Consider the following 12,616-nt stretch of genomic DNA (forward strand, 5'->3'; position numbering starts at 1 on the left):
CCCTCCTCCTGCAATGTTGATTGTAGGTAACAGAACAGTAACTGGTTCAGAGGCTCTTTAATAAAGTCTCTAACCAGTGATTACCCGGTCAGGACCCATTTGCTGTCTTGAGCTATGTGTACCCTTGTTGGAGCCACGAGGGAGAGCTTGCGCTTTCACTTGATCTTTTTTGGCAAAAAGAAACACCCTTCAGAAAGAAATTAATGATTCTCTGCAATCTCCATAAATTTTTCCCTGTTGCACAGTCAGACATCTGCCCCCTGCTTTCCAATTCTTTCTGAGCTGCTATCATTTCTGACTTTCCTCTAAATGACTTTCTTTTTCAGCAGCTCCACTGCATTCCAGTGAATCCCCAGCTAAATCTTTTTTTTTGCTTCGTAACATATCATCTTCATTCATCTGTCTCCCACCTGCCTTGCCCAGCAGTTGGACTGGCAACTTGAATCACTCACACAACCTTTGTTGTTTCTTTTTGGAGGAATTAGTAATCTTAGAATAAAGATAATACTGTGTTGAATACTTGTGAACTGAACTGATTGTCACTAATCTCTGTGCACGGCACTCCACAGTATCCACACAGTGTTTTCTCTTCAGCATAGTAATAACACAGACATCAAAGTAAATTGATCATTTTACACCAGACGGCACACAACTGTTAAATTAGTCTTTTGCAGTTTTAGAAATATTTCTTCTGAGCTTTCAAGGTTGGACTGATAAAAAGGTTGTTTTTGCTTGCAGCATTGAGAATAATCACCACAGGCAGTCGTAATATCCTGGCCGTGATACGTTTTCTGTTGTTTATATTTCTTTCCAAAAGAAACGAATGGTTTGGGCAGAACTTTTGTGTGTTTTCACCACACAGCTTTTGTTTTCTCTTCTAACGAAGCTCTAAAACAAACTGCCTCCCAAAGCATGCAAATGAGTTTTTTGTCTCTCCTTTTCTTTTAGTTTAATGGTACTCACTGTCTTTAGGCATGCTAGCCCAGAGGAGCCTTTTTTTTCCAATGATGGTTGAAGCGCCATTGTGGCTGGCTCCTATGTTTGTGTCTGGCTCAGCAATTCAAGAAACCGCCAAATATCTCCATCAAGATTTAAAGCATGAAGTCGGACACGCCCAGGTAGCACCAACGTGCTCGTCACTCAGAGAAAGACCCTCTTCTCTGACTATGGAGTATAATTTAACTTTGGGCCCATTTCATTGTTCTCTTTAAGCTTCTTAGCTCTAAAATATTCATATTTCAGGGGAGGGAGGAAAAAATCTGTGACAGCAGCAGACAGAGGCAAGAGGGGGGTAGAAAGGGGATAGTGTGCAACATAGGTAAACCCGACAGAGTGAGGGAAAAGAGCAGTTAGATGAATTAAAAGAGAAGCTTGAAATAAGGGAGGGGGAGAGTCAGTACTTTAACTGATTCTCTCTTATCAACAACTTTCTCTGTTTTTCTTTTATTTTCATTTGAAACACTTTATGGCAGACCTATCCAACACAAGACAAAGCCATTTCCCTGTCATTCTCCCCAACACAGAATGCAGCGGAGGGAAATGGTAAGAGCAGGCAGACTGTGTAGGAACAGACAGGATTGTAATTATGATCTGGATGTCACTGAAAGCAATTATTTACAGATATCCTGTCACAATTGTGTTGATAGCTGCCACTTGCTCTCGGCAAGACTAAAGACGTTGTAATGTTTTACAGCCATGCAAAGCTAAGTTACACCAGTTGTTTGATGCAAGAATAGAAATATGTGACACAAGAAAAGATAACATCAGCTTTCTGTGACAGAGGGATAGTTTATCTGTATCTCAGGAAAAAAAGAATGTGCTTGCATACAAACCCAGAGCATCTAGATAAAAAAAATCAGAAATTTGCATCTAGTGCAAGTAAGAAGATGCTTTGATATCAAGTATGAATATACGGTTAAAATTGAAAAACACTGTAAATTGGAGAAACCTGCTTAAAGCTCCATGAGGACAATTTTATTCAAATAAATTGCATCAACAATGGAGCATGATGATGATCTAATTTGTGGTTTTGTCACTTGGCCCCAGACCCACATAACAAATCTTCTGAGCAGCTCTGACAAGTCGGATCGAATCTATTTCAAGCACAAATGAGCTTGATGCACCTGCACAGCTTTTTGTGAGTCTGCGTCCACGTAAAACTGTTAAAATGTGGAGCTCTTCTTCATATAACTCCAAGGGTTAATTGTTGATGTAGACACTGATTGACATGTTAAATAAAAGTAGAAGCACATAAGAGACTATGATCTCCTTAATGAAATAGACCAAAGGATGCATCATACATTCAAACACACTTTTCTATTCCAGATTCAGTCACGCAAAGCATTGACATTATTTGTATATGTAAAGAAATTTGTATAATATCAAAACCATGTTTGTGTGCATTTTGAAGGCAATTATTTTTATTTAAATGGAATCATTTTAGCTTGCTACTGTGCATGCCTGGCACCTGCAGTTGAGTCCTGTGTGATGTATGCCCCTTTGTGCTGGTACATTGTAACTGACTGGAGCCTTTGCCCATGCGTTACAGCTGGAGAACAGTTATGTAACCCTCCCTAAAGCCAAATGAGAACTGACATGATCCAAAAGGCGCCACACATAGAGGGTTGCATTAATGAGTCACCGCATCAACTTGTAGGAAAATTAGGTAAACTTCCAGAAAACACTACACAAAAGCTTTATAGGCAATACATACTGGATAGTCACTATTTTTTTCTTTCCCCGTCTTGCCAGTATAGGATAAATATACAGCCAACATGGCACAGAATAGTGCACTGGGGATCTTTTTGGAAGAGAAAGAGAGAAAGGAAGGGATCATTAGTCAAGAATCTTCATCCTGCGTCATAAAAATTTAATTATGACACCTTGATGAACATTTATTGACCATCTCTTCTAGCTGAGAGAGTAAGTGACAATGACAAAAGGAGGGAAGGTAGTAAAGAGGCAGACAGATAAAGGATGGAGTCAGTCAGTGCAGAGATGCAACATGAGGAGAACAGCAGCAAGCATTGATGCATGTAGGTTGTTTGGTATCTAGGCAGGCTGGGCTGCGGCTCCTGCTCCTGCTGTTGCTGCTTTAAAAGAAAAACCCAGCACTGAATTGATATGCTAATTTGATTGAGGAGGTGTGGGTGGATATGGAGAAGGTTTTAAGCTGCGAGAGGGACAGAAAGCAAGACTGACAACGAAAAGAGAGGGAAAGAAAGGGAGAGTGGGTGTTGGGGACGTGATGGGAAAAGGGAGAAGATTGAAATGAAACAAATGGGAAGGAGTGGGACGTGGGGCAAGCTCAGTATGGCTTTGCACTTTTGGGTAAGAGAGTTAACAGTCGGTGAGTCAACAGCTGTCAGTCGGCTGTGCAAAAGCGGCAGCGGATACACAGGGTAGCAGTCGGTTCCACCAGCATGTGTTGACACACAGGCTCGTTTTGAAATATTTGTTAATTGGCCCCGACACTGTGTCGTTAACATGACAACAAGTATGCAGTATGACAGAGTGATGGTATTATACTTTTTGTTCATTACAACTAGGAGCTTCATCTTGATAATTCTTTTGTGTATTTCTGCATCATAGAAGGAATTTCACCCAGGAGAGTTGATCAAGTTCACTCAGATTTTTAAAACCACATTATTCAAAAATAATAAAAGAAATACAATTTTTAAAAAAAAAAAAGCAACAATTACAGCACAAACCTAAAAATGGAAGAAAAAAAACATATTTTGGTGCAGTGGGTATTGCGTGACTCATTCTCGTTAGAGACGTCTGGGTGGTTTAGAGTTCCTTCAGTCAATGGAAATAATGTGGCTTACTGATCTGTAGGTTCTGATGGCGCCTTCTTCTGACACTACAGATGATTTCACACAAATGGTACAAACCTTCACCCATCCACGACACATTCCTCTCACTAGGGTTGTTCAACATAAGCCTCTCCAGTTTGCAGCAGCAATCACAGCCAGGCCAGCTGCAAAATTTAAGAAATACTTTTTTTTTCCCCAGTGATAATTAATGCTGCTGGGAATCAATTTTGCATTGCAAGCCTTTTTTGATCTAAATCACCTACCTAAATTTTGTCTGTTCAAGCGCAAGTCAGATATACATTCAGGCTCTAAGATTACTGTACTTTTCAAATGGTAATCTAACACCTTGCCTGTTTAGGAAGTCCAGACAGTTTTAACTTGTTTAAGCCAAATCAGGATTTGGGCCAGTCTCAAATAATTTGTAAATCAGGCTCTTTTGAAGAGTACAGGCATGCCAGGAACCCTGTTCGAAGCAGAATGCTCAAGACGGCATCTTGTTTAGCACGTTAGCTTGTTTGACACGCTGGCATTTATTAATTAGCACTTACACAAAGTACAGCTAACGCTGACCAAAATGTAGGGTTTTTTTTTTTTCATCTCAAGACCGAATAATATATTTTATCATTATAAGTGGTCAACCTAGTCCTCCAATGGAACAGATTTCTACTGCTACTACTGTTATAACATACCTAACATTGCAAAATGAGTGAGGGACCATTTGCATGTTCATGGGATTCCACCGTACTTTCCATACACTGATTGTGTAATTACTGATCTTGTACGTACTTGCAACAAACTATCAGTGACCTTCTCTCTCAGCCTGCTGGAAGTCCAGACAGAAATCACATCAAAAATCTTTGTGATTTACGAAGCAGAGGTGTACGCGATCGTCCAAACCCAAAAACGCAATACCAGCCCCGAACAGTGCTGGTTGGGGAATGAGTAGTCATTTGTCAGGACAACATAATTCCTGTAGTACTGAAGCTACATGAAGAGTATTAAGGCCCATATCATGACAGTGAAGGATACACTAACTAATGACCTCACAACATCATGTTTTGTTAAAACAACGTTGATCCAGACCTGAACTGATGCCATTGTGAAATTTCAATTGTGAAACTTCTGTGTGTCGGTTTGTAAGACATTTAACGATGATTATTTTCTGCGTCATTGCCGAGATTTAAACTGTTTGAAACTTTTTTCCACAGATATGCTTTTGCTGTGCACACAGAGAGGCACCTGAAAAAGTGTTAAGTTAAAAAGGATGCCACATCTGTCTTTAATAGTTTGACAAGAAGTGCAAGAGGAGATTTTTGACCACTGACTGTCAGTCCAAGAGGGAGCAGAATGACCTGAGGGTAACATGAGGACATAAAAGGCACAAGCTGTAACCAATTTCTTGGAATTGCCTCAGTTGAGATTGAGGAGAAACCATTACTACTCTACAATTGGTAAAATCTGACATATTTTGAGATTCTTGCTTTGCAAGAATGTGACAAAGCATGAAAAAAAACCCTGTGTATGTATTGTTGAGCATATAATGCCAAAGTGGTGGGCACAATTATGCCATTGTAGGGGCTTTTGTTTCATGTTTTAGAAGCTGGCTGCAGGGATTGATCCCCCTTCAGCCACAGGAGTATCAGTTAGGAAGGTCACAGTTGACACGTAGCGTTTCATTTAATTCTAAATATGTTGAATGGTTTGTTGCAGGGTTTCAAACAGACTAATCAAGTACCTTCACTGCAAACAAAAGGCAACGAATGAACCTGACATAGAGTGTGAGAGAATTATTATGTTAAAGCATGCAAGAGCATTGTTTTAACGACAAAGTGGTTGTGAACGCAGCTTCATACACTGGTTATGTGAACTGCATCATATCCTTGTGTGGTAACTCCACTCTGTTTGTCACTCTTTCTCAGAAACAGCCAGGATCTGAGGAGACGCAAAGAACAGTTGTCATCCAGGAGAGGAGACTCCATGTTGGTGTACACAATGGCTGGTGTTTCCTTGACAAGCCCCAGGTGGTGGTACTAGAGCCCCTTGCTTTAGGGGTCAGAGGACGAGCAGACAGCACCTCCAAAAAGAGCACGCTGGTCAAGCACAGGTGAGCAGGGGGAACATGTGTACAGTGTATGCCTACAGTGGAGCTGTAAACTGCAGGGTATGTTGGAGCATAATTCTGTTCCACAGATGTGCAAAAGTATTTTCTTAATCATATGGAATTTCATCAGCCTCTCCAGGCTGGTAGGCAAGTAATTGGTTTATCCAGTAAATCAGCAAAAACTTTATTTTTGAGAAAGCTTGGTTGGCCTGAACTTCATTTGTGTGAGATATTGGGAGGTGTCCTGAAAAAGCGTATTCTTCCAGGTGTCCATGTGTCCTCCCACTCCTCTAGCTCCGCAGCACACAGTATACTTTGTGTGCTTTTCTCATTTACTACGGTGGGTTGGTATCTCATTATGCAAGTGTTGTTTGCAGCTGCACAACGATATGGTAGTTGGCATTGTCGCCCCACAACACGACTGGATTGAGTCTCATGGAAGGCCCCTTCTGTTTGCATGTCCTCCCCGTGCAATGCTTGGTTCTCTTCTGGTACTCTGGCCTCATCCCACCATCCAAAAACATGCATGTTAAGTTCATTGGTGACTCTAAATGATCTGGAGGAGTGTGTGTTTGCATGGTTGTTCGTCTCTGTGACAGACTGAGAACCCGTCCATAATGTGCTCTGCCTCTCACCTGACAGCAGCTGGGGTGGGTTTGAGCCCTCCCCCCCCCCCCCCCCCCCCCCCCCCCAACTGTAATGTAAATTGTTTAGGTCCGGCCAATGTCAAAATGAAAAGAAATGCTCAACATTTACACTCAAATTTACATTCACATTGAAAATGTTGCATTTTCCTCCACCCATTTGAATTAAATTACACAATGTCATTATTAATTTACCAATAAAGGTAGCAGATTTTCCACTTACATTAAGTATGCTTATGTTTTTGTGTGAGACGCTGTAAATTGTGCTTTGACCTTGTTCAAAAAACAAATTTCAGATTCCTGATAAGGCCTCCCATGTCCCAAGCTAGCTCTAACCTCATAATTTACACAGTGCACCGTACCATACAGGCTTCCACCTCATAAAACAACACTGTAGTACATTTCAATGTTTACTGATATGCCTTAAGAGTCAAGGAGATATGAATGCTCTGCCGCTACCCCTGAGTTTTATCGAGACACCAAAGAGACTGCTTGCTAACTTTGTCGAAACAGATATGCTGATGGAAGGTTATCAGCATCTGCCTTAGATCATGGAGCAAGAAACAGAATCTCACCCCTACCCCACCCATCACAGTGTAATCCTAAATCTAACTATATTTCCAAGAGGGAGAACGACTTTTGTGTTTATGTTGCAAGTAGCTACATATATTCAACTCCCTGGGTTTGTTGATTGATCTGTTCGAGAAGAAAAGAAAGCCACTTTCCTTCAGAGTCTTTGTGTTTTACAGCTCACTTTGCTCAAGGTACACCAGCTGTACACCCACTGCAACCACTGTTATGACTGAGCAAACCTCTGACCAGCTCAAATAAACAACAGCCAGCAGTTCCAAATTAACGAGTTGCGTGGGTGTGTCAGTGAGCCATTAAGCAGAACTGCTTTGGGCTGTAAAAATGCTTCATGCTTATTTCATTGACACTGTGCAGGTGTGCCATGCCTGTCACTTTGAGCATTTGTTTCTGCAGTTTCTGTTGACTTATTTCTCCCCACCAGTTGGCTGCAGAGCCACCATAAGAAATATCACATGCAGTCATTTAATTGTGATGCAAGTCGTGACGCAAGCTTTATTTTGCATCAGCATATGAGAATTGGGGACATCATGCTGGCTGCTGTAACAAATAGCATGTTGAGAGGTTGAAGGTTATAAAGAGATATTTCACTTTTTACACAGTAAAGTCCCAATTTTGATATCTTTCCGTGCTCTAAGTTTGTCAGGCTTTCATAATAACCACTGTGAGAGGTGTTTGGAGATGTGCTTTTGCTGACAGTACTGTCTAGAAAATACCTAATTGGTAGAAAGTATAATGGTGTTCACCCACATGCTGTCGCTGGACAATGAAAGCAGAAACCACGGCGTGAACTGAATGTGTTTCCTGACGTTCTGCCACACCTTTCTGTCAGTGTGAGCACTCTTATTTAAGCTGTGCAAGGCAGGGAAATTGGATGGGATATTTTGTGGATTTTCTATGAAATAATAATGTGCAAGATATTTGAGTGAAGGATCAGTTTAAAAGGAGAAATGCAGGGACTGGTAACCAAATCAAGTTGTATTGTTTGCTACTTAATGTCAGACTCTAGAGGATGTGATGATTATGTGGATGATTATATGGGTCTCTTACTAGCATGTTAAGGTGTGCACGAACACAAATATACAACAAACACACGAACATGTGAACCAACAATCTGTTCCTGATTATTGTACTAAAAGAATAACCGTAATTAACATTATCATAACAAATGGTTTTCACTTTTCTGTGTTCTTTGAGGAAGAATGCGGTTGTTGTAAACAAGGTTTGGTATGATAACACCACTGAAGGCAGTAATTATGATGTGCTGCCAGTGAAAGCTGACAGTCTGTCTTGCTTGTGCTATGCTGGATGGTTTCAGATGGTAGGGAAAGACAGAGGAAAAAAACTGACTCCAGAGAGTCCATGAAGTGGAGAAAGAAAAGGCACTCGGCCCCACCTCGTGACACGCTAGTGCTCCACAGCATGCTCCCGCCTATGGTGTATGCAAACTGTGAATGACGAATACCAAAAGTGCTGTTCCATTCTGCACACAAGAGGCCAGTGCTTGCCAGGGAGAATTTTGCAAGCAAGTGTGGATCTTCCAATTTAGTTTCCCTCTAATAAGAAGTACAGCTAGATGAAAAACAATCACGGAAGCGTTTGCATTTTAGAGAAGCATTGTCATTTTTTCAGGGATGGCTTCACATCTTTTACACCTTTATGACACATCCACATCTCTTTTTTACTCTCTGCAGCTCAGCAACCTTATCCCTCTCTCAGATGCTGGGCCTCCGCAGCAGCCTGGAGCTGAGGCTGGCTAATCATCAAGCTTTGGCAATCGTCTTTCAGTTAGAGTACGTCTTCTCTGCTCCAATAGGCCGAGAGACTATGGTAAGAGGCACACACAAACACACATATTATACGTCAAGTTAATCCTAAACCCACATCCTGGCCTGGAATCAACCTCTTGCTGGAATTAGGACCTGCCAGAAAGTCCTCTTTATATAAACTTCTTCCATTCACAATGAAGCTCGAGCACTCAACATAAACATCATTGCAAGGATTTGTTTAAGACCCCTGTATGCAGCCTTCTGTTTACCTTTGTTCTTCAGCCTCATCTTACTTCTTCTTTGAGTATCACAAGTTGCAAAGCTGAGTTTAAAAGTGCTGTAAAAGTGTGCTGTGTAAATGAAAGTATAACGTTTCAAATTCAGTTAATTTAGTCTTTGTCCCTGCTTTTGCACATGCTCTGCAGTATACAAAATTTTGATGTTGTTGTCGCCCATTTATTGCAGTTAGTGTGTGAAACTATTGTCAGGATTATGTAACGCATACTTCAATTGAGTGTGTGCATATAAGAACTAAATAAGTCAGCTTCTACCACAGCAAAATGGCTCCACAGGCAAACTAGTGCTCAGAAACTCCACAGGGTGTTGTTGTCTTAAAAGACTCGGCCCATCAGTCTTAGCTTTGTGTTGCCTATCTTCACAACAACTTCAAATGAAGTAGGGCATTATGGCACATGTAAGGACTGTAATGGTGTGGCTATATCCAATAATTTCAAACTCGAGGCATCCAAATGTTGCCTGGGTGATGTGTGACTTTACTGACTCTGCAGCAACACTTTATTCCTTGGTAAAAAGAAAATTGCACCTTACATTAGAATAATTTGTCAAGGCTTTTTTGAGAGGTGCAGCCATTTAAAGTTTCTGGCATTGTGCCTTTTCGTTGGCACTGTAGACAGTGTGATGTAATTAATTCTCTCATTATTCTCCGTTCTTTTCTCAAATCAGTCTCTCTAACTCGCTCTAAAGACTAAAGTTCCAGCAGCATACATTACATATCCTGTCAGATAGCTGTGTTTGTGTGTTATTTTTTTCTTGAATGTAAAAACTTGTGTTCAGTAAGGTTTTTCTTATTTTCCATAGAGGAACATAAGCATGTTGTTCTGCAAGATCTCACAAGATTTGCACAGCTCCTCGGACAGCTTTCGGTAGAACGTCAAAACAAAAGATCTCTGAATAAACATTTAAATCCCTGTTCACAGATCTAAGGTTCAATACAGAACCAGAGATTTGTTTCAGAGACACTTAGGTGTAGTCCGTGGATTCCTTTCGTTTCCCACTGACCAGATGTGAGTGTATCTGAAGCATGCCTCTATGTTTCAGACACATCTCTCAGTCAACTCATATTTAGATGAAATGTCTTTTTACTTTGCAGCTCTCTGAAAACATTGAGATTGGACAGCTTGTAATTCATATCTGTGGCCACCCACTATCTCACTGACCCCTTAGATTGATTTGACAGAGCGATGGCCAAATCTTTGTTGTTGTAAATACTCTGACATTCTGAGTGTTGTCTCACCTTTTGTAATTGTGCTGCTTTGACTGTTAATGATAATGGAAATAGAAGGTCTCTGCTTGAAAGTGTACATCTTTATAATGCCACGAAATAGCATCATTCAGTTGAATTGTAAAGTCTTGTCCATTTCTTACCTCTCTTCATATGAATTGTACAGACCTGTAACTTGCATCTGTTACAGACCCACTTCGGCAACATGTCCCCTGGGAAGAAATTTCCTAATTCAAACCTCACCACTTAACAACTGATCACAGCACAAAAAGCCATAGAAAGTCGGTGGTAATTATGTGTGTGGGTGAGCCCTCAGCACTTTATGCATGACAAGGTTGGGCTCTTACTGTGCTGTCGCCTAATACAAGCAGGGGTCAACAGAACACCAATTAACAGCAGCAGAAAAACAACCAGTCGCAATGTGAGTGGGACATCATGGTACATCTGCATTAATGTGTTCATTCACCACTTTCTTACCATAGCAACCACTTGACAGGCAGTATGTCTAATGGACAGTTTCTCTGTTTTTTAAAAAAAAATTTAATCTTTTTTTATTATTTACTTATTTGTTCATTGTTTGTTTATTTTTTTTTCCATGGATGAGGGGTTATTTCATGGACTTGTTGACACATAATAGCTGTTGGTTATAGTAAAAGCTACTGTTTCTGGAGAATACTTAGTCGGTTATCCTGGCACTTGATACGTATCTTAACCTCAGCGAGGAGTAAATAAGTAAGTAAGCTCAGATGTGTTTTGAGTTTGAGCTGGAATTGCATTCTGACATGGCTGTAGACTTTTTCAGCAGTCGAGGCTGATGGAAGTGAAATAAATGATGGATCTGCTGTATTTCTTCATAGAGTATTGGACTTGCACACTTTGATCTATTGATGGAGCATGCTAGATGATAAGCCAAAGAATCAGGAGTTCAGTCCAGTTCACGTGGACGACAGTGATGTCTGTTCCAAACTTTATGGCAGTCCATCAAGCAGTTAAAAGATTTCACTTTAAACCACAAGCCACCGTTGGCACTTGATTACGGAACGGACATAAATGGAATGTATGATTTATTAGAAAAGAAAAAAAAACCTCTTGTCTTCACCGTACTGTTTGCAAAAGTTCTTCATCCACATGAACAACCAGCACATCACAAGTTTCACAGTGACTGCTGACAGCAGACGCACAGGGTACAAGTGGTGCATATATTATCATTATTTTCCAAAGCACTTATTTTGACAATCCAGAAGTCTTCAAAGTGATGTGTCATCTCCCCTCACCTGCTAGTTCGGTGTGTCATTTTTCCAACAGAACAAGTAATGCCATTACAGTTGTCTTCCATTAATGTGTGAGCAAAGAGCTCACACAAAGAGAACAGTAAAAGGTTTCTTGTTAATCTGTAGCAACATCCACTCAATTCTCAATGTTGTCCCAGAGTCTGATCGGCTCTTGTCCACAATCAGGTGCATTTGTGGCTGATTCTGTCTTGTATTGTGTAGCAGTGATCATTGTAGTTCATTGTGACTCCAGTCCTCAATAATGTAGGTTAGTAATTGTACATTTCTATGCAAACATGTTGAGTTGGCAAGGTTAACATTGACACTGTCTTGTGGGAGATCGCTGCATATTCAGACCACAGAGATCATGGCACACCATCTGATATAGCAGACCAAAAACCCTGCATACCCTGCCGGCATGACACTATTGTAACCATTATCTTCAAATATCTTCACTCTGGCTGAATTCTTTTAAAAATATTAATGTACAGTTACCAAAAACTGTGTTTGCATGTAGATGATGGACCGTATGATGATGGATTGTTTGTAAAAAAAAACTGTGTTTTTGTGGAAAAGGCCTCAATATGTAATATATGTGCTGAAAATCAAAGTTTTATATTGTGTATACCAAGTCTAAAAACTCAAGTTTGACATGTTGTCAGAGTGGCTTCCTATATGAAGGTGGTTGTCGTAGAGGGAAAGGAAAGTTTAAGTGGTATGTGAAGGTTCAAAGAATAAAGCATTTGATTTATAGTTCTTATAAGCCTATTGATATCAAGAGTGTTGGGTTTTTAGAGCATTGCAACATGAACAAGTACAAGAAGAAAGAAGAAAGAATACGACTATCTTGCTTTGGGCTTAGTGGCTTAGGAAAACTCTTCGACGGTGTTTGGTCTAGTTTCCATT

General features: G+C 40.5%; 1 protein-coding gene across 1 annotated transcript in view; it reads left to right on the forward strand.

Moving 5' to 3' along the window:
* The window catches only part of nphp4 (nephronophthisis 4), a 160,759-nt gene that overhangs the window by 47,795 nt on the left and 100,348 nt on the right, over nucleotides 1–12,616 (forward strand). The window contains exons 8-9 of the mRNA XM_072367193.1: nucleotides 5,735–5,919; nucleotides 8,843–8,978. Coding sequence (XP_072223294.1) covers nucleotides 5,735–5,919; nucleotides 8,843–8,978 — 321 coding nt within the window. The remainder of the gene's footprint in view (nucleotides 1–5,734; nucleotides 5,920–8,842; nucleotides 8,979–12,616) is intronic.

The sequence above is a fragment of the Leuresthes tenuis genome, unplaced genomic scaffold (genome assembly GCF_036924035.1).
Source record: "Leuresthes tenuis unplaced genomic scaffold, fLeuTen1.0.hap1 SCAF_16, whole genome shotgun sequence".
NCBI lineage: Eukaryota > Metazoa > Chordata > Actinopteri > Atheriniformes > Atherinopsidae > Leuresthes > Leuresthes tenuis.